The sequence below is a fragment of the Chaetodon trifascialis genome, chromosome 2 (genome assembly GCF_039877785.1).
Source record: "Chaetodon trifascialis isolate fChaTrf1 chromosome 2, fChaTrf1.hap1, whole genome shotgun sequence".
NCBI lineage: Eukaryota > Metazoa > Chordata > Actinopteri > Chaetodontiformes > Chaetodontidae > Chaetodon > Chaetodon trifascialis.
The window spans coordinates 7,188,090-7,211,287 of record NC_092057.1 but is presented as its reverse complement, the minus strand read 5'-3'; the positions used below and the strand labels follow the sequence as shown (position 1 = coordinate 7,211,287).

Sequence of the window (23,198 nt, the reverse complement as noted above, 5' to 3'; positions counted from 1 at the left end):
CTGCTGCCGTTTGAAATATCGCTGCCACTTAAGTTGTTAAAAAATTCTTGAATGAAACCCTCACCGCAAAATCCAACAGTTGTCCCTCATTATGCTTTGATATATTATGTGCAGAGTCACCCGGAGAGGGACTGAACAAGTTCGCTGCGCTGAGGTGCTACCGCATAAACCAACAACTCCTCAATGGCAATGTTGATTTAGTAAGAAAACAATTCACCCTCACAAAACACAACCCTCATTAGTCCTGACTTCCAAGGGGCCGTGGTAAAATAAACACAGGCTGTGTTTGTTAGTCACACACCACGTCCCAAAAAAAAGACAAAATGGAAACACAGGCTATCGCTGTCTCCGATGAATTAATGCATCATGCAGGTTCAAGAGAGATGATTAAAGACAAATTCTGTTGTAAATGTCAAATATTTCTGCCAATCTAACGCGTCCTTTAACATGAAAATGATCCAGAAATGAAGCTGCCACACACTGAGATACAGTCATTCAATGCTTTTTTCCAATTCAAGATGTCTTCAAATGTTCAGCTCGAAACTGAATGGGTTACAGCCTAAACGTGGACACAGGGACGTCTTTTCACCTGCGATGGGACACACACTCCAGCGTCAGACCTCACACTGTTTGCTTCGGTTTCTATCCTGCTGAAGTGATAAGAAACACACGCTGGCACTAAAGAGTGAGTTAAGGAGGTCAACATCAACAAAGTGTCTCTGAGCATGAGTAGAAGACAGCCCCCTCGCCACACACACATTTTCACATGATACCTAACCTGCTCTGACATATCTGGCCATGAAGTCAGTTCAGGCCTCACCTATGTCTGAGAAACGCCAGCTTTGAACTGCGGCTGCAATCCTCCACTTACTCTCGCCAATAAAACCACACACAAATCTTCGATGCAGGCCCTGTAAATCAGGGCGAGCGCTGATCAAAGCGGGGCTGTGAATCTTACATGGCATATCCTGCATTCCACGCTAAACACATTCACATGCTGCGCTCCGCAGCGCAGCACTTGTTTGTTGACCCCACATCCATTTCGAGCACTGAGCGTTCACTTCATGTGAGGCTGAGTTCGTCTGACCGTTCCCACGAGTGGGATCTGCGAACGGCGTGAAGCTCGTTCACAGCGCAAAGCGGAAGCCTGCTCGCGCTCTGCCAGGTTTTCACGCCGCGTGTGTTTGTTAGCAGATTTTGTTTTTGAGCGTCGCTCACTGAGACAACAGTTTGGAGAAAGTTCAACGAGGCCGACTGACTGCAGAAGCATTTTCCAGCTAAATTCACGCGTTTGAGACGTTGATAAAAGCAAATAAACAGGACCACTGGTGCAGACATTTGCAATACAGACAAAATTCAAATGTCATCACCTCCCACCAGGTAACCAGGACCCACCTTTCCAGCCTCTTCAGCTTAGATTGTGCAAAAAAATCACAATCAAATGAACTCACTCGTGGCTTTGCAACCATAATTCCTCCACAGCCGTATGGATACAGAGCTGAAGCAAAACTGGATCTTCCAAGTTGTGGTTCACATGGACACATTTAAAGAAAAAAAAAAAACTTTCCAAAAAACTATCCAAACTACCCGGTGGCACAGTGGAAACACTGTCGCCTCACAGCTCGAAGGTCCCGGTTCGAATGGGCGCTGGGGGCGTGTCATCCACCATGCCTTCGGTGCCTGTTGCTCGAGGAGTTTGCATGTTCTCCCTGTTTTCACCTCCTTAAAAATACCCCCACTAAAAACATGCAAGAAGATCACCACCTGACCAATGGTGACGACAATGGAACTGGTCCCCGGGCGCCGGTCGACTGGCAGCCCACCGCTCCTGGTCTGCCGTGGAGGAAGGACTGACTATGGATGGGTCAAAAGCGGAGAAAGAATTTCACAAACGCATGGCGTGTGACGTTTCCCCCTAACTCTGCATGTTGTGTGACGAATTGTAATCACATGTAATTGTGACGAATAAAGGAAATCTTAATCTTAATGTCTTTGTTAATTCAGTACTTAGTGGCCTTCATCAAACACCAGCAGACGTCCATGAGCGAGTCGAGGGCCACGGCGAGCTCAGACGTGTCTGTGACAGCAGGAAAGAGGAGCTAACGCTGTCGAAGGGTTGAGACTGCAGAGGTTAAAGATGGAGAGCTGTTTTCACGGATGTGGACGAAACCAAGTAACGGAGTATGCTGCAGCTAGAGCTTTTTCTGTGCTCACTAAAGAAATTGTTTGTTTAACTTTGTTAAAATCACAAAGGTATCAAGTTCTAATATCCAGTCTGTTGTAGTGGATGGAATGGAAAGCAACACACCTCATTTCTCAGACAGGCCGATGAAAGAAAAGCTGGACGAGCGATTTCGCTGAGTTACAGGCGCCAGTGGAGCGGAGGCTCGGCCAGGAGATAAGTTCAGCTCTGAGTGTTCAGCAACAGAAATGAAGATGGTCGGGATTAAAAAAATGGGTCGTTGTCGCGCTGCGAACGAGGGCACATGGCCACAAATGGCACAAATCAAGTGACCTCTCCGGCAGATAAAAGCCTCATATGTTTCAGATGCTTCATACTGCAGGGCTGCGGGTGGACGCTGAAGATGCAGTGAAGCCGGCCTGAGAGGGAGAATAACAGCAGGTTCTGTTGTAGCTCATAAAAGTCTGTTGTGCTTTGTTGCGAAATGTAACAGAATCCCAATTGGTCACGCATAAACATATCTGTGCTGTGAAAATTAGCCGTGATTACTAACCAACAACAGACATCGAGCCGGGGAGGGCGTTCTCGCGTTAGCTTTGCTGTACCTAAATCAAACTGACCCGACATGTTTTTTTCTGGCGTCTTACTTCACTTCCAGTGCTCAGATGTGCGCTTGCCAGGGTGGCCTTTCTCTCGTAATTACTCGCTCGTTCGATTGGCTCTCGTCCCTGCGCCGTTTCCTGAAAAGAAAATCAATGTGTATACCAACAAACAACGATTCCCCCGCGGGGTTCTCGTAAATTTTAACACTCCGATAGTTTGGCAGAGGCGACACTCGACAAAGCCAAAACAGATGTTCCAAGATTGAAAAAGCGAGAAAAGAGCCACGACCCCGGAGGAGCGCTGGAGATCAGCCTCAGGCAGGTGTAAACGGGTTTATTAGAATGATGGAAACGCTGTCAGGAGCTACAGAATCAACTCGAGAGCTCCTCTGTGATCATGTGCTGCTGAGTTCATCCCATCTGCAGTAACAGAGGCAGTTATATCACCTGATTTCAGACCATTAAGGCTTGAACGTATGTGGACGTGCACATATACAGACATCACCCAGCAGGGGTCATATATGTGGGCTGCTGTGCAGATGTGAGGCCGTGAGACAAAAGGCAGAGTTGGAGCACATGCTGTCGGATTCATAACTTCTGCATGAAGTAATTGGATCTAATATTTGGATGTCCTGCTTAATGTCCACATCAACCGTCCATCTGAAACTTCTCAGGACAAATATATGGACAGAGCGCTTTGGCAGGACGCCATGCGGAATTGTCCGCTTGCTTTGGACTGTCTTTCAACGTTTCCCTGCCCTGCTTTTTTAAAAACTGCAGTTTACAAAACTTCACAAGTAGAAAAACAGAAATCAATAAATGTAAATAACAGACAACACAGACAGAGAGGGGATTTTTGAGGTCTGGCGTATCAACCAGCATTCCTCCTTTGCTGCATTTCAACCTGCCAGAGATGGAAAATCTGTCCGTCTCTCTCCCTTGATGTCGACTGGCACTCAGCATGTCCTCCCAGACAAACACAGGTGGCAGATAAAATAACTTCAACCGAAAAAAAAAATCACTTTCCTTTGAAGTTCCTTAATAAAAATGGCAAACGCTTCAACCTCGATGCCATTTTCAGCCGTAAAAGACGTCCGGCAATTAGCGTTTTAATGTGAGCGTTCTCAAAACAACATGGGACAAATAATCCGGCTTCAAAGATGTGAAATTGTGTGTGACCAAATTCCAAAATTGTTCGATAAGTCCTGAGGAGCCGTCTGGAGAATTATGAGACCATGTGTCAAACACGCAGGCGAACTGCATGAGCAGAACACAGTGGACATTAACCCAAAAGACTCAGCTAGCCGGCGTCTAAGCTAACACGACCTTTAGCGTTGATGCTGCCGTATTTGCTCATAATTCAACGTCTCCTCCCGCTCAAAAGTGAGCATTGCTCATTGTTTCGTCACTTGGATGTTCGAGCTGGAATGATGTTTGTCACCTTAAATCTGAGCTGAATGAGCTCAAGTCCCAGCAGGATGTCCAGCACACAACTTGAAACCTCCAGTTTACAGAAACACAGAATAAACTCTGCATCTGGCAGCTACTCTTGTAAAAAAGAAACACGTTTAGCGATTTTCGACTTTTTCATGAGGGAGACGGAGTGGATGTGCTGTCCGGATTTCAGCCTTAAAACATCTCTTCAAAGTCCCTTTTCCTGAAATGTTTACATCACTCTGTCTACATCAGACAATGTAATTATTCTAAATATGAGACGAGAACAATAAGATGAAAGTGGCGGCCCGGGTAGCAGCTGTGCCCCAGAAAAAAGAAGAAGTTCAGTCACTGTCACCCCTCTGTAATCAAGCACCAGCTCATGCTATACTTAGACGCACAGACACACAAGAAGGACGTGATTGCAGATGACAGGAGGTTTCTCTGGACGCAGCTTTGGACGCATCTGAAGAAATCATCTTCTCATTGATCAGAACGAGCTTTAAGAAGTGTGAACGCTTTGAGTGCAGCTTCACTTCAGTTTTTCTACGTATTGCAAATTAAATTACAATCAATCAAAAGTAGCATAAAGGAGATGCCTCACAGTGAACCGAAGGTAGTATTCCTTACTAAATGCAGTGTGTTTTCACACACAGTAAACATTTTGAACTGCAGGATTCATTACAGTCGACCTCACGCTGACTCAAAAATTGCAGGTGTTTGGCTTTAAATTACTAACAGCTAACAACATAGCGACCGATTTTCAACCAATGTGCTCGGTTCAGCTGTGATCTGACAGGCCGAGTGCAGAAAGAAAGACAGAAACTGTCATATAAACGCTTTCTGTATCCCAGCCCAGGAGTGGAAAGCACCCCATCATCTGCTTCTGCCGCTCACGGACCAAACAAACCCGCGCTCGCGTCACAGCCTGTGATGGACGAGGATAAACAAATAGATCCGCTGACTGAAAGCGTTGCGTTGAGACGTTGGTTAACGGGGAGGGAGAGAGAATCGCAGAGGGAACTGGGAGGATTTGAAAAGCGCAAATACAAAGTGAGTGTTGTAGATGGAAGGAACACGGTGGTTTTCAGAAGATAAGACATGATTTGCTCATCAGTCATGTTTAATCTGTCATGACATGACACAAACTCTCTATAAGACACTTAGTGCAGCGTCTCTGGCGGTTATTGGACTGCTGTTACACACACTGTGGTATTTCCATTAAGGACCAATGCAACTGTTTAATAACGGTGCAGCAGAGATACTGAGAGCTGACAAAAAGCAGCGGTTGGCCAGGCAGGGGTCCAGGGATTGAGAGTTGGCGGGGAGATTTCATCTATTTGGATAACCTCTGATGTAAAAACGGTTCTTTTCTTGGAGCAAACGCTGCAGCAAAGAGGGGTCGTGGAAAATAATAGCCGTGGACCTCGCTGGAATGATAAAACGGAGACTCTGCCAGCCGTAATGAATGCTTCAATCAGAGCAGACGTAGATTTAGATAGAGAAGATAAGCACAGCGGGAGAAGCCCCCAGGCCCAGACGTTATTCTGCATGTGATGCAGCTTTGGCTCAGTCTTTACGTTTGTAATGCGCCTTAATAAAAGCATTTTCTCTGCATATAACGATCCAAAGTGGCTTCTAGGAAAGTGGATGTTTTATTTATTTTCAATCAAGATTTACAGACATATTTCCACTTTTCTCCGTGACATTTCATTAATCCCTCCACTAACATATTCATCCTTTGAGTATTTCACATTTTATGCTCCTTTATTCTTTACACTTAACTGCATTTCAGAGGGAAATAAGTTTCCTTCGCTACATTTACTTGACAGATATAGTTACAAGTTACTTTTCAGATCAAGATTTTACATAAAAACATATGATAAGATTATGAAATCCAACAATTTGTTAAAGATTAAATCAGCAGTTCCCAAAATTTTTGGTTTCTGAACAAAAAAAAAAAACCTGGGTGCCCACTTGGGGCCCCTTGTCACATTTCAGATGCCTTTGACTTGTTAGCATTTCCACTTTTTCCCCCTCTTTCGAGTTCTCACATGGTTTCATTTAAAAAAACATTTGAAGCCCAAGAAATAAAGTTATCCTTCATTTTGCCAGAAAGCAAATATTAGGGAAAAGTCAAAACTACAATTACAAATTTCTGCAGCAGAACGTTGTTTTTCCTTCTTTCCAACCCCATTAATCATCTGGTGACCCCTCAGATTTATATGGAGGCCCGACCCCCACGTTGGGAAACACTGAGCTAAACTACCAAATAACAGTAACATGTAAATCAAATTAGCTGCAGCTCGCTCAGATACAACAGTAAAATACTGCTTACATACTGAAGCATCAGCGCTAACAGAGAGCTAACAGTGAGCTCATCAACACTACCTGCATAGTTGGATGCATTTAGATGCAGTTTATGACATATTTTCCTTTTTTTTTGTCTTTTTTTACTTCCTGCAGAATAAATTACTGCTGTGATTCCCTTTTAATCGCAGGGTGAAAGTACGTTCCTGAACGTTCAGAAAAATCTCAGAGTGACCAACGGGCCGAGTGGCAGAAGGGCAACATGTCGCCAAGCGTCCAACCACATGTTTCCTGTGGTCAACCAAACTTTCTTCATATGTCCAAGAATTTTCACTCAGGACTTTCTGGAAGTCTGGCTTTGCTCAGGATGAGAATGTGCTTTCTTGCTAAATGAAGACATAGAGATTGATAGAAGCGTGGGACGAATAAAAGCCATCTCTCTGCCGTAATTGTCCTAAAACTGATCATCGTGGGCTTGTTTTTTTTTGACCCGAAACATCCCACACAGATGCAGGAGTCCATGTGATAAACTCATGAAGCCTGCTCGCTCGAGAAGACTTTTCTTTCTCTGCCACAGTGAATGATATGAGCCATACAAACCCAAATTACATTTATGATTTACACTGTGCCAACACGGGCACCGAATCAAAGCCTTCCACTGAATCGTTTAGCATATTTATTTAGCTGGCAGCTTCATGGGCAGTGAAACCTGTCTGTGTGAACTCCTTCATTTGTATTTTCTGCTGACACACGCTGGAAAGTGCAGAGCCAGTGACAGTCACTCTCTCATTAGCAGGTTTTTGGTGGAGACTCCAGAGCCCGTGGGTGGCCTGGAGCTGGAGAAAAGCGCCTTCTGTTGGTATCTACCTCCTCTTTCCATAGAGTCTCCAGTCACCCTGAATGTACCCTTTCCAGTGTCTGTGCAGATAAAAAGGCGTCCAGTATTTCAGCAAAAAGAAACCTTATCCAAACAAAGGTAGGGTAGAGTCATTACTTTCAATCAAAAGCACATGTGAAAAAAACTGAGTGGACACTCGCTGGATTGAAAACACAACCTTGTAAAGTGCCGAGCACGGAGTTTGCTGCTGAATAATTATTGCAGGTTTCTGCTTTTTACTGTCCAGGAATGTGAGAAAGTGATTTACTGTCTCTCTCACCACCTTAAATTGAAAAAAGGTAATAAAATATCCATCAAAGCTGAGCGCACATGGTGGAAAAGTCCTTAATAATTTCTGTTAGATGACATTGCCGCTATTATAAGAAGAAGACAAAGAGGGAAAACAGAAGAAGAAGAAGAAGATAATGGTGTAAATGGGTATACCTTTAGGAGTCTGCACCTTTTTTCAAACACAAATATTGAACATCTGGCGAACACGTTTACATAAGAGGTCGCTCCCAGTCTTTCCACACAGTCTGTAAAATAAGCTAATGACTGCTGAGGAAAAATTGAATATGCATTATTAAATGATTTATAGAGGACTTAAAGAGAGACAACAAATTAAACCCAGCAGCTATTTAACAACAGCACTCTTGTACAGAAGAATATAATGTGTGCTCCGGTCATTTCATGGTAGCACCAGATGTTTAAGCTAAAGAATTTTTACTTCCTGATCGCAGTGAGCGGAGCTTATCTTGGCATGCTGGCTGCACTGTAATGTAAATGTATACTGAAGGTAAGGCTGGAAAATTTACTGCACAAAACTTGTAAATCACAAATAATATTGCAGTACATATATTGTAGCGCCGCAGCGGCTTCTAGGGCCACGTGAACCCAACATCTGGCTCAAAGTGCATTTACAACAATCCAAACAAGAGCCTCAGAGAGGTGGCGTTACTGCGAAGAGCGTTTTCAACAGCTTTCATTTCGCTCAACATTTCTGTCGTTTGCAGCATGAAAAGCTAAAAGTCTCCTGGCTGATAAATAAAAACTTATTTTGGCCGTAATGAGACACCCTGAGGAGAACAATGGCAGCCCCACAACGATGCTGCTGTATTTGATGTTTTTGCAAGTTGCACATCTCCTGTTAGAGATGATGGAAAAAATATGTCACTCTCTTGCGAGCAGGACCCAGCGAAGTTGTATAATAATGTTCTAAAAATTGTGAGTTTTGTCCACAAAGAGGCCTCTCGGAGAGCTTTCAGCACATCGTCTGAAGTGGTGAGGAAAGCAATGGCGTTCAAAGATGTCGTTAAGAATCCCCAAATTTCTATTTAATCATATTCAGCGTATCATATGCAATAAAGCAATGTAAGTGGTCTCCACCTAACCAAACATGTCCTGCACATTTCTGCTGTAAGAGGAGCAAATCAAAGCATATTGTCTATAGATCACATCTGCAAAGCATCAGGCCATAATGGCTCTTATGAAGTCTTATTTGTAGTCATGAAAAAATCTCCAAATGCAGACGCAGTCAGCCGGTCAGCCCGACTCCAAAATTCATTTTAAATTAGGATTATTTCATCTTGGATTATGTGGTCAGTTGATGTGGTAGCCTATATAAACTCATATACATTTTAACATTTCAGAGCCCTGGTCATCACACTTCAGCACTGCAAGACACTTCAGATTTATGGATGCGGCTTTAATTAAAAAGATTATTTTGTATTTCTTATGAAGGTTCCTTATCAGGATGCTGGACTAATAGAATTAATACTGTTTATATTTAGCTGTGTGTTTTTATTGTTATGGAGAAAAACTTAAAGGTGCCCTGCGCTCATGTGGAGAACTGTTTTTATGAGCGGGTCCCTGTTTTGTTTGTCTTGTGCATGCACACAACAACACAAACACACTCTCCTGCCAATGGTTTCGTATCATTCCACTGATCTGCGAGTAATGGTAGCGCGCCAAGAAACAGCGAAGTGCAAACAAAACGCAAGAAAGCAGAAGATAGCTAGCCAGTAAACATGGTTATAAACAACTCAATGTTTCAAACTGCTCCAAAAATCTGCTTTTCAAATGTTTTCAAGAGGAAGGAAATACATTTAACAACACATTTGTTCGACCTCCAGGATGCACACAGCATGTTTTGGTGAGTAACGCTGAACGTAAACATAACTTTTGTTTGTTTACATGAAAACTTCACAGGGGGCCTTTAATATCTGAGTTTTCAGGAGCTTTAATCTTCATGTTAATCAAGGAAACAGGTAAACGGCCTGCGGCTCGTTGGAAAAGTCGAACCTTCTTCTTGATTTTTTATGAATTTAACTTAATTATTCAAAACGTGAACACGAAGCATTTCTCACTTACTGTTCGTTGGTTTAACTTCCTGTTTTACATGATTCAGCATAAGAAGTAATAAGCAGCCACATGCAGCCAGTGATACAAAATACATTCTTTTATTCATTCGTCACTGTAAATACACAAAACAAAGTATTAACACAAACAATATTTAGCGGGATATAAATCTTGACACCATTTACACGCCATTTACACAAACTATTCTGGAAATTAATGTGCTTGTCTCTACTTTTGGATTTACCCTTTTGGTGCTTCCAGTCCGTAACATCAGCCAAAGCTATCTATGCCTTTCCCTTTTGTCTATACGCACAGTTTTTATCGTTTCAACTACATTATTTAGAATCTATCCGACTGTGCTCATCCCGTTTCATCCCTCGTTACTCTTCTCACCTAGATCATTTTGCTGCAACGTTTAAGGTTCATATTTTTATTATATGTACATGATATACACTGATTCTTAAATACGCTTTCATTGTTTCCAATCTATTTACAATATAAGAGCTTATTGGTATCTTAAATGGTTACAAAATATGTGTAGTTGATGCTCTAAAAACATTAAAGCAGAAGAGGCAAACGTGATATTATATTGACTATGTAGGTAACGAGTGGTTGTTTAAAGAAGTTGTTCTGGGCTAAAAAAAAAAAAAGGCATCGCTTCACCTCCAGTACAACAGAACTACACAGTATTTCATGAGAAGGAAGACTGCAGTCATATTTGAAAAACAGGAAAATAAACAGGGCTGCGCGCCATCAACAAAATGTTGACTCAAACTGCGATTCTCTTTGAAAACATCAGGTTTACGGAGCCTTTTTGCAACTCTAATCAATCTTCTCGCGTCTCCATTCCCACTGGCTTTGTAAACGGAAAAAATTGCACTTCCATCGTATCCTTGAATCCCGTTCATGTGATTGGAAAAGCAGAACCATTCTGTGTGTATCGGAACCGCTAAGTCTGCAGCAGAGCACTACTGCACCTCAGTGCAAACTGTTTTAACCCACACAGTTGTATCACAATAGACTGCAGCTGTATCTGACAGATCAAACGAGGTTTCCACGACGGACACAATGCATTATCTCTCTTCTTGTGGCTAAAAAATCGAGCTGATGTCCCAGATGAAACTCATCACTCTGATGTAAATGTTCTTGCATTCTTTGGTTTAAGAGTATTATGCTTCGCGCTGGAGTCTCAGGATGCTGTTACAGTACACAAGTCGAGCTCTGGGGTAAACAGTGTATGCAATTAGCTCCTCATATGATATGACTGGTATTTGGTGGGTCTGGACATTGTTACTGGTTGTCAATGTCTTGCATAGGAATGGCTGAATTCCTCAAGACTTAGACAACATGAGGAGGGAGATTCTGAGACTTGACAAAGCAGACAAGACATGACGGCGAAATTCAGATCCAGTAATGAAACACAGGTTATTACAAATCCGACCTTTGACACTGGAGTTTGGTAAAGTTTGTACTGCGCGGTGAAAATATGGCTTGTCTGTAAATGGTCTATCTGTGTTACTATTATGAGCAGAAGCCTGCTACGTCTGTCGCCTCCATCGAGAAAAGGTCCACACCTATCACAGCATCTACCGGCTAACTTTGTGGCTCCCTGAATGTCGTGAGAATGTGTAAAAAGTTTGTCGTATTCGCGAGCGAGCACACCATGAACTCTCTGATCTCACGAGCCCATCAGATGTGTGTGTGCTTGTGTGTGTGCGAGGGTGCGTGTTTGTATGTGGGCGCAGGGATGGACCACTCACAGTAAACACATTAAAGCAATCCCATTTGCTCTCCGCTTGCCGAATAGCGAGCTTGAACCCACACAGTCTGTTCTGTCTCTTGTTAGTCTCTGTCTTTTACTCCTTTCAATACAGCCACAACCCATCCTTTAAAAAACTTTCCCTGGCAGATGGAGACAGAGGCCTCTACGCCGACAGCAGCTGCCTGCACTTTAGATCTTCTGGCACATGTGGAGCCTGGACTTGGACGAGGAGGTGGCGTCTTTCCACACCTTGCAGGAAAGGCCCTTGGCACAGTCACAGCGCTGGAAGATTTCCAAGCCGTGAGAACCTTTCTTCCTCTGCTTGGTGCACACCTCTCCCTGCCTCAGCACCGGCTTGCAGATTTTGGTCCAGAAATGGCGGGCGCAGCAGTAGCCCTCTGAGCAATCGGACGAACGCAGGCAAGGGTCGCCCTCGTGCCCTAACAGAGGAAGACGAGACACAGCGCTGGTCAGTGGGGAACCAGCAGACTTCACAGCACATCTCCAAAACAGTATATGAGTCTGGTATATTTAAGGAAAAAACGAAACAAAGGCTCCATCACAGACTTAAAAGACCAGCATGAAATTATAAACCGTTCAGCATCTTGCAGCTATAGTGCTCAAGTTAAATAAAGCAAAGGAAATGTATCATTATTGTTCATTAAGCCGTTATGTTTTCCATACGGATAAGTTTATGCAACCCTTTCTTCACGTTTCAGTTCGGATTGCATTATGTGTGGCCGTGTCAGAGACAAAAGAAATGCACGGAGCTGTCACCATAAATCAAGCAAACAATTTGCTTATTCTGTATATTAACCATATCGTCCCATCTGGAATTGGTCTGATATTTTGGCAGGAGTCTAGCATTACTCTTACGAACGCATAATTACTGCAATTTTGTCGCGTAGTCGCTTTTTTTCCTCACTTTTAAATGTGCATCACCTCTCCCCAAAGGCTGCTTCACCCTTCAAACAGAGCCACCCCGCTTCGCTGACAAAACCACGCTTTGCTTTGTTCAATATGAAGATCCAACCATCAACGCAATGGACTGCTGAGCTCGTTCGCCGCTTTAACACCGTTCATCCTCCTGGTGGATTTCTCTCCAGCAGTGAGTTGCATAAGGCCATTATAATGTCATAATGTTTAAGGAGAGGGAGTGAGTCAAGCACAAATAAAAGTAAATGGTCGTATTTATAGCGACTTTAAGTAGAGCTGCTATTTCCCCATTGATTTTACCGCTGCGGCCTGCTGTCTTGAGGGTGCATTTAGAGTTGAGTAATTTAAGTGTCTCATTAAATGTATTGCTTTATGGATAGGCCTTTACATTAATTTAAATAAGGCGACTTGGATGCTAAGCAGGGGGCTATAATCGCTCCATACCTGCATTCTGTGGTTTTCACTTGTGTATCATACACTGTGTGCTGTCAGTGTTAGTGTTTGTATGGCTTTATGTAGGTGCAGAAACAGCAAGGGCATTGTGGTTTCTTCTCGGCTCCCCATGCTGTGCTTTGGGCTCACAGACAGTGACATACGAGCAGAGGGGTAATTATCAACATAGTTTGTGGACTGGCGGCGCCCATGAACTCTGTAGGACACGCAGACAGCGAGGACGACAGCAGGAAAAGGGAAAAAAACAACAGCGACAGTGTTTAAAGGTGGCAGGGTTTCCAGCGAACACGTTCTAAACATACCTTTAAGAGAATGCTTAGCGTGGGCCTTCCCACTCTTCCTCCAGTTCTGGTCTTTGGTGGACAGTTTGTTGTGCTCGTCCAAAGCTGAGATGTGAGGTGAGAGGACACTCTCAGAGATTGGGACGCAAATATCTGCGGACAGAAAAAGACGGGAACAACATGAAGGTCAAACATCTGCTGACTTTGTCAAGAAACTACAGATCAGATCAGATTCTTAAACGATGGGATCAGTGTGAGTCACGATACAAGTCTGTGTGTCAGGTGCGTACAGTTACTGCAGCGGTTCCCAGGACAACACATGGCATCTCGATGGCAGCGCTTCTTCCTCCTGCGGCAGGTGAGGCAGCGAGACGGAGCCTGCTGAGGGCTGTGGCAGTAGCTTCCCACGCTGCACTCCTTATCGTTGCTGCAGGGATACACCTGCTGAGGAAAAGGATGCAGGCACTCAGTCTGTGAAAGCGTATATTTACTGGGGTTATGAAAGACCCTCCACTGTACGAGTATGCACCTGCTAATGATGGGTTATACTTCTTTCAACTAGTCTTATTTCAGAGGTGCAAGTTTGTTTAATCATGGTTGCAGCTGCATCGTCCACCTGCTCAGATTATGTCAAAGGTGCGCGTCCCTTTTTGTGAGTAACACACATTCAGCAACAGGAGGAAACTCCAGAAAGGCGCCATGGACTGCGAGTGGACACCCCCCTCCCATGGCCACACTGCCAAGCTGTGTTCAACATCTAATGTCATGGAGCCTTTTTATTAGGCAGTGGATCTTCATGGAGTGTAAACCAATGTGTCATCTCCTCCCAATGAAATTTAAAGCCCCCCTCCACTCAAAAATCTGTTTTTCCTCTTGTTCCTACAGTTGAATGTTTGCGCTTCACGGTGCAGAACAAGTGCAGAGTTTGACACTAAAAGGCTGGAAGTGCAAAGTTTCTCCAAAAGTTTAGTTTTAAAGCCAATCCTGATCCCAAATTCAACTTAACAAGCATGATATCATATTGGCATAATCATAGATTCTAAGATTTAACAAGATAATTCAACAAAAACCGTATCAGAAACACATTATTGGTCCAAGTACAGTGTTTTATATACATGTTCAAACATGTCTTTCATTAAATGAGGCTTATTTTTGATAGTAGTGATTCTGTATTTCCCACACAAGCACATCAGCTACGTCCACAAAATTTCTACCTAATTTTCCTCGTGCCGTGCTGCAGAAGCCACCATCGTTAAAGTGAAGGAACATAGCGGACCCAGCAAACCTCCACTTACCCAGACCAAACACAATAACTGCATTCCTTCTAATTCCAGTCCATGCACCTCAGGTCGCAAAATTAAAATTCTAGCAGTTAACAAGCCAAATAAAACCCTTGTTATGTTCAGGTTCGAGGTCTTTGGAGACCAGAAATCAGACGGCCCAACCCAGCAGAAAGAGCCATGGTGGGTACACACCTTCCAGTCCACATTAGCTCTTAAATTGCTGTGTAATTTAGTTAGACTGCTGTTGGACCAAAACCAGGGCCTGAAAAAAGACTCAACTGAAGCCCAATTTAAATGTAATTCATCATGTTAGAATATTAGATTTTATATTAACAACATGACATTTAGTCACGGAGGCAGTCAGTGCATGAATATCTAATAAAAGGCTATTTTATTTGTATTTGTGTGCGTTAATTTGCATCAGTGGCACTTAAATGCACATGAATAAGCTCACTGTCTGGAGAGAGAGATGTCACGGATGCTTTGAACGTTCCGCTTACTGTAAGAGTCATTTTGGACTGAAGCAAAGATTTCCTGGCTGCTTTCTCATTGTTAACAGACTGAGACCTACAAGTACGATTGTTTCCGGAAAGAGACGTTGCTGTTAAGTATTACAAATGTAATTTTTGATGTTTTGGACATGAAAACCAAATGCTGTTCACCCTCATTGTACTGAGGCGGTGGCAGAAGTCTCAGCGGCGTGCAGAGATCTAAAGTCTTGGCAAATTAAGGCAAAACTCTCTTCGAGGCTAGATACCATTGGGGGTAAGTGGGAAAATATGTGGGTTGTTTGTGTTTGGGTGTACTGACTACAGGCTGTGGTCCCTCTGCACCCAATTTTAGTGGACAACATGCTGTAGGGATTAACATGTCATGTCATTTTTTTCAGGTCCCAGACAATAGAGCTATTAGAATTCCCAAACCAAGAAAAACCACTCGAGTTTCTCTCAAAGTGCTCGGTCTTAATGAGCCTACTGACATAATTGAGGGGTGATTACCGATTACCGCTAGTCCTGCTCCATTATGGTGGTTTTTTATTTAGTATTCTTTGTTTATACAATGTAAGTTTGACATTCAGTTGTGCGGCAAAGCGCAGTAAGGAACCTTTAAGTCTTTTCCGTAAGAGGGCTGAAATGACCGCCGTGGAAAAGCCACCACCTTCACAAACATAACATCCACTGTCCACAGCGGTGGGAAGCACAATTAAATCCAAGCTCACTTTTTCCATAACAAGTGTGTGCACCAATGGGAAGTTTTACTGGAACCGCTGTCTTGATATAATTCCTTACACATGCAAATCCTGTCGCCATTGGACTTGGAGCGGGAGCAAAGGACTTTGACATAAATCGTATCACAAATCAAATGAACTCCGCAGACAAATGGAATAATGTCACACATTTGTACTGAACTCATCAAGAGAGGGGGACATTTCGAACAGCTGCAGGAAAGAGTCAGCGCTCTGGCTCAAGTCCACATCCGCTGAGTGAGACACAATACAGGTCAGGCCACTGTGTTTCTCCAAATGCTGCACATCTTTATGTGATTTCAAACCATTCAGTGTGATTTCAGGCTATTGTTATTACAGCAGATGGACTCAGTTGTCAGACATTTGCACAACACAACACCTTTTCAAATATGCAGATCAGCAGAAGTGAGCGGGACGTGTTCTGACTGTGTAAATTATGTCCAGTGCAGACTGACATTAGGACAACATGTTTGGCTGGCACACCACCACCGGCACCACAACCACATTTTAGCTGGCACTGCACTGACAGATCGGATTTAGTGTGGCTTACCACTGACAAACATGGAACAATAAACATGAGAACGAACAAGGAAGAGGTTTAAATCAGAGTAAAATCATTACAGCCACAACAAATAGCAAACTCCATTTGAGGTATAAAGGTCAGCTGTGGGGGGGGGGGGGCATCATGTCCAGAAATACAGACAGACGTGAATGTATGAAAAAAAGAAAATCAACTCTCAATCATATCAGTATTTCAACACGCTCAAAGCTGCTACTTGACGTGCTCGCACTTCAGAAAGTGAGAGAGATTGAAGTTGCTGGACGGACGCCATGCTGACTTTCTCAGGCTGGAAACACATGGAGGCAATGTTACAGGCATAGAAAAATGAGCAGGAATATTAAACTGAATGCTCATTAATCATTATGACAGAGGCTCATATTGCAGATGCTTAATGTGTTGATGAAAGTAACAAAGCCCTGATGTTTGATGGATTGTAAATATTTCTTAATTACTACTGTGTTCAGGACTGTTCTCAGAGAACTCAAAGGAACTACTTTAAAGGGACAGACAGGACCAGTTCACCACTCAGCAGCTGCATAATGTCGTCTGTGGTTCTGCAGGAACTTTCTAACCCATGAGAAAATAATCCTGCTGATGTCATTACGTTTGTCTTGGTTTGAGGTTTTGGGCTTTTTTTGCTTTTAATGGGGAAAAATATTAAAACATTTACAAAACAAACAAACATACAAGTTTGCCAGGCAGGAAGGATCGAATACGCCATCGAGTTGCAGTAACAGCAGAGATTTTGACCATTTCCTGTTTTAAGCTCTTCAAACCTGACGTCCTCTTTCACAAGCACAGACGTTTACAACCTTACAGGAAGAGTTTGACCATTTTGTCTTCCGTGCAAAGAGTTTGATGAGAAAATTGTTACGACTCTCACGTTTGTACATTACGTGTGGAGCGAGAGGCAAGAGGCAATTAGCCTAGCTTAGCATAAAGACTGTAAGCAAGGGGAAAGCTAACCTGGCTCTCTCTTCAAAAACATGGCCACCAGCGCCTCTGAAGCTTGGTCATGTTCCTCCTTTGTTAAATCTGCCTCTTCTTGACCCACCCCACCCAGCAGCCTTTTCCCTGCACAGAAATGCCCAGCAGACGGATAAACCAAGTCCATGACGTGGTTACTGCATGTAACTAAAGCAATGAATTTCCATTTTTGCATTTAAGATAAGAGATAAGATAAGATGTTCCTTTCTTAGTCCCACAGTGGGGAAATTCCCAGTATTACAGCAGCAAAGTGGATAGCAAAAAATAGAGGGCATCAGTTAAAAAGGAATATTGAAAAATATGAACAATTTAAACAAGAAAGAATATTTCTGTTTTGGTGTACAAAGTAAACAACATTTAGCGTGTTAATACCAGCTGGAGGAGCTGTGATTGGTGTATTTTGGAATTTATTTGGGAAAGCCAGGCTAGCCATTAATGCTAAGCTAAGCTAATCACTGCCAAGCTGTAGTTCTGTTGCTGTAGTACCGAACTCATCTGACTCTCAACAACAAAGTGAAACTCAGAGCTCACTTAATAGGTTTTCATCACATGTCACAGTCTTCCTCAGCTGAGTTTGCTCCACTGAGAAAGACCATTGAGATTTAAGTCGAGGCTATTTTTTTTGGCACATTACTGTTTGCAAACTCGAGGATGAACTTTTCTGTTTTAACGTCAACGTCGTTCGCACATTGCCACGGACTGTTGGCATAATCACAGCTGAGGAGGGAAGTATGCTGCAAATATGGTCTGAGGAGAAGTTGAAGAAAGTCCAGCGGGAGTTTTTACTTTGACATGAAAAATGTGCTGTTATCTAAATATGAAGACAAATGGACTCGGCCACGTGCAGTAGTCCTTCACACTACCTGCTCTGATTCCTATCTGTCTTTCTGACCGGCAGGCTTGGATTGATTACAGCGCGCAGTGCATATTGAGGGGGGAGAGAAGAGAAAGAGGAGCGGAGCTCACCTCTTCCATCACAGCTCAAACCGCAAGACAGCCCTTTGAAACCCAACGACACAAGGCCGACCCCCCCCAATCGCGGCTGATAATCTCGCCTTATCATGTTATGTTTTAAAACGCCTCATTCGCAACTTCTGAGGGACGACGCTTCATTGGGATGCATCTCATTCATCTCGCATCTCTCTCTCTGCTGCTCCCTTATTTTTCCCTCGATGGCCTTCACACATAAAAGCGCAGGCCTGGATCTTGAGCAGGAAGTGGGTTGAAAATTGTGTACTCTGCAGCCTCTCTTGGAATGCTGGTGAGACGATAAAGGAAGAGACAGACAGAGCCATAAGGGAAGCCCCCGGCCCTGTCTCGTGCTGCTCTCGTGCTGGTTAAGCGCCGTGGCTTTGAAGAGGAACCTCAAGTGTGCGGGAGCAACAATCTACAAGGGATTTACTGCAGGATATAAAAGGCTTTGAACCCTTCCCCCAAGTCTTTGGGTCCCTTATTTACTTCTGTAGAGTCATTCCAAAGTGCTGATATAATTCGAAGGAAATGCCTTGTAATGCATTAAAATAACACAAGTATGTCTCCTCTGCTTAGTTTGAGTCTGAGGGTTTAAACATTAGGAGCAGTATGAGAGTTATTGGGATAGTGAGTGGGGGCTGAACCTTATGTTTTCGTTTCCCAGCATTATTAATGTTTTCTTTGAGCCCTCCCGCTGACTTAAAGAAAAAGTGCATTGAGCAGCAGCTGGACCTCCATTGTTTTCACGTGAGGCCAAAAGCACCAAAAGCTTAAGCGAAGGACGTCTTCGCACACTCAGAGCACACATCCGCACTCCTTGAGCTCCGTGTTTGCACTTGACCTTCAGAGATCAGGCGCACAACCTGAAACCGTGAATGGTGTTAATGAGTGGCAGGGGCCCTCCGGAGTCAAATAAACGATGTCACTGAACAAACAAACTTCAGATGCCCTGAAAGCACAGACAGACGGTATCAGATAACATAGGGATGGCTGCGCACAAGTCACGGGTACAAACGTCTTCAAAAACATCTTGGCGTCTTTCATCACTCAAAACACATGTGTTTATGGGCATGTCCTTTTGACTGCGCCAATCCAAAGTCTCCAAAAACTAGACCCTCCTTAAGTTAAGTATACATTGTGAGTTGATGTTACTCATCGGACACGCAGAGAGGCGCACAGTCAGCGTGCATGACTGCCATCTTCAAAGGCTATCAAAGGAAAAGGGGAAAGCTCTTGATGGTAATCTGGGAGGTGTGCTGCTCTAAAAGGTGTAATCCTGTGGAATGAGAGGTGAGCAGGTCTCCTCTCTCATTAACAGGTCCAATTACAGTAAAGGAGGTTTCCACAGGAGGCCCCTAATGGCTCCGGTGCGGGGCCCGAGGGACCCGCAGACTGGGAAGGCCACAGGACGGGAGACTGGAGCACAAACCGAGCCGAGCGCTAACAAGCGCTCACACCTCTCGCTGCCTTTTCTCTCTCTTTCTCAGCTCATTAGGATCACTTAACAGTCATTCTAGGTTAAAGCGGGGGTCGGGCAGGCCCGAGAAAGGGAGAGAAAGGACTTTTATAGGCCGAGCCCTCTGAGATCGCTTGTTTAAGTAATCTCTGTCTTGAATTAAATGAATCAACAAGCTAAGGCTGACCGACCGGCTACTGATGCTTTGCAGACACGTACGGCATGAATGCCGCCACGCTGTCGGTTCCCTTGTGGGATCAGAGGTTACAGTGGTGAGCACTGCCTGCCCGTGCTATCCATTTCTGCTGGTTCCTTTCCAAGCAGCCAACGGTGCCACCCACGAGCACGGCTGTCAAGGCCTGAGAGCCGTTTTGGTTTTGCCGGTTTTACTCCAGTCTGGTTGATGTGAGGAGGGTGAGACAACAGGAAGGCACTCAGCAGTTCGCCAACAGATAGCCAGAACCTGACCCTGGTTTGTGTGTGATTAATGTGACCCGTATCGCCAAATGTTGTCAGCAACTACAGGAAATAAAAGCACATTAAGCTGTCAAACGCTTCCTATAACCAAAGGCTTTGAGCAGCGTCTCTAATCTGACGGATAAAACACCAAATTACACCCTTGTTTCCTGCTGCAGCGGCTCTTCTCCGCGGGGTAGCTGGACTCTCTCCCTCCATGATTTGCTGCATTTGAATGTAATCCAATGAGGGCAATTTGGGGGGAAATTTCTCGTAATTTTCTGAATTTGCTTTAACTTTGAGAGATTTTCAGGCCTCCAAAGAGCTGCCTCACACCATGTCTATTTTTGTGTCTCACCGCGGGGTTTTAAAAAATAGCCAGCGTTGGTGAATTATTGACATTTCTCGCTCACATAACTGGCACGCTCTCGATCGCTCGCCGCCTGAACACCACTGTGAATCCTCCAGAGGTGTGAAAATCTGCCAGCTATTCCTCACCAAACGTAACGAACGCGGCAGCAAGACAGCTTGACCGTAAATCTGCTTGCAGGATATCGCCATTGAGGTTTCCCATTATGCAGATGCCAGAGGAGTAATTTCACTTGATGCATGCCCATTTTCCAAACTCACACTCCAGCCTCAATCAGCAGTGATTCACTTCACAAATGCGGACGAGGATGAAAACATTTTGGGGTGCCTACTGTGAACCACTTCAGAAAGAAAATGACTCGGTGATGTGCTGCTTTGTGCTACGCAACCTGTTCCAAAGCATCTATCATAAAGAAAGAAAACATAAGGTAGAGTAATTGCAGTTGTGCGCTCCCTGTGATCACCCCTAAACTAAATATATGCCACACTTTGCCGTTACAGCCTCATGAAGAGAGCAGACGTGTTATCTTTGATTTACTCTGCTCATAAATGACCACTGTGTGATGAGATGCAGTAGGTCAGCGCGGTTTGCTTGCCAGCGTCAAGCCGCATATCTGGCCAAGGCTGAGCTGTGGCTGTTACTTTACAAGTCTGGAAAACCTCCTGGCAGCCAGAACACACACACACACACACACACACACACACACACATATGTATACATACCCCCGTCCTCCTATAAATGCTATTAGCCCCTTCATTTGGACACACTACACCATGACATTTCTCTTTTGTAACAGTATGGTGGTCTCTGCGCACACATATTGTTTCCCCTCAGTCCACTCTTCCAAACCGCTCCAGATTATTGCAATGGCAAAGATGTAAGCAGGCGTTCAAATTGAGGTCTGGCAGAGTTGCTTGAGGTTGGGTCTCCACACTCCGCAGAGGAGAGAAAGTGGCTTTTCCATAATTTCTTCTGTCTGAGCTGGATGTCAGAGCGCTGCTCTCAGCACTGCGCGCCTCACCGATATCCAACACTATCACTGCTGCAAGTGATATTACAGACCGCTGAACGGGCCAAGTGTAAACACAAGCTAGCGTTAAATCTAGAGGGTGAGACCATCAGGAAAGCAACTGCTTCAGAAAGTGAGCACAGCGTCCTGAGCTGTTCCACTGAGCTGATGTACAGACTGCTGCGGGGGGACGGAGATGAGGCAGTGCCATCTGCTGCTCAGAGAGATACCGTGAGGCATCAACAGCAGCTCTGAGATGCACATAATCAGATGTTTAAGACTTAGTGGTGATCTTTACAGCAGATCAGCATTTCTTAGAGATGACAGCCTGTTTGCTTTTGTCCGTTTTTTATGTTGATATGATATGTTTCTTTTCCTCACTGATAGCAATTTTCCAAACCTTCTTCACAATAAACTAGAATATCCTGCAGTTAGAAATGTTTGGTATACAAAGAACAAGCTATAAATGTACAGCTCTAATTCCCCTCTTGATAAAAATTACTCATAATGTTCACAACTTTTTGTGTTTACCAAAATGAGACCTGACAGATCTTGACCATTTTTGATCCCACGTTTGCTGTCAGACTACAGTAATATGGCACTTTGTTGAAACAGCAGGAACTGATAACTCTTTGAGTGGGTATTAAGTAGTTGGTAAAAGTATCCCTCAGAGGCCCCACAGTAAGAATGTCATAATCCCAGCGAGCGTCTGGACGACTTTAATGACACTAAGACCCAGACAGAAAATTACCCTAAGTGTTAACTTTTTCTCACATTTCTGACATTAATGATTTACGGTGGAAGTGCGCTGCACCCGACTGTGGCGTCAGGTCTGAAAGGCAATTAGAGTTTATGAGGGGTCCATTGCCTGCAATTTCCAATAACGATTCACACGTGAGCGCGCGTTTTTAAGGCATTGTGCTATGTTACTTGTACACCTCGAGATAATCCACAGTTTTGGAGACGTACCGCACAATTACGCACGCTCATCTGTCGGCACACTCTAACCCAAACCCTTAATTAAACGGAAAAACTACACCTCTTCCCTGTCATGCTTATTGGGATAAGTTGACACTACTTTTGGAAGTTTTTATTACCACTAATAAAAAATTATTCCACTTGTTCTCCACCAAATTTCAGGCTGTGCGTAAATGTAGCGCTGACGGATCCATTTCTAAATCCTCCAACAGTTCAATTATTAAAATTACCTGCGCAAGGATGTTATATTTCTTGGTGATTCCGCTGTGGGCAGTGGTGGAGCGGTTTGTAGCGGGTGTAGGTGCCTCTTCCATCAAAGCTGGCTTAATGGAGTTCGCCTTTGGGCGCGCCTCGGATACCTGGGATGTCCCCGTCTTCAGTGTAGCGGCGAGAAACATCAAGACCCAGCATCTATTCCAAGTTAAGACGAGCATCCTTAAAAAATAGTGTAATACCAAAAAAGAAAAAAATCTGAATCACTTGAATGAGCTTAACTCTGTGCCGCAAAAAAAGAAGTTTCTCAATGAGAAGTGTGCGCCCTGCCAGTGTCCATGCGTCACGCTTGCCCGACTGCAATACAGAGACTAGTGATGAGGCCAAGTTTTTGTTCCTGAAAATCAGATATTCAGAAGAATGACGGCCATCGACACAGTTATCTGGAAAACACAGAGAGCCCAGTGTAGG

At 44.0% G+C, this 23,198-nt stretch overlaps 1 protein-coding gene across 1 annotated transcript; it reads right to left on the bottom strand.

Moving 5' to 3' along the window:
- Nucleotides 1-11,307: 11,307 nt before the first annotated feature.
- On the bottom strand, nt 11,308-22,969 carry dkk2 (dickkopf WNT signaling pathway inhibitor 2). The gene is made up of 4 exons (XM_070985213.1): nt 22,745-22,969; nt 13,486-13,639; nt 13,217-13,348; nt 11,308-11,965 (listed from the first exon to the last, which is right to left on the bottom strand). The coding sequence occupies exons 1-4, from the start codon at nt 22,946-22,948 to the stop codon at nt 11,715-11,717; spliced, it is 741 nt and encodes a 246-aa protein (XP_070841314.1). The 5' UTR covers nt 22,949-22,969; the 3' UTR covers nt 11,308-11,714.
- Nucleotides 22,970-23,198: the final 229 nt, after the last annotated feature.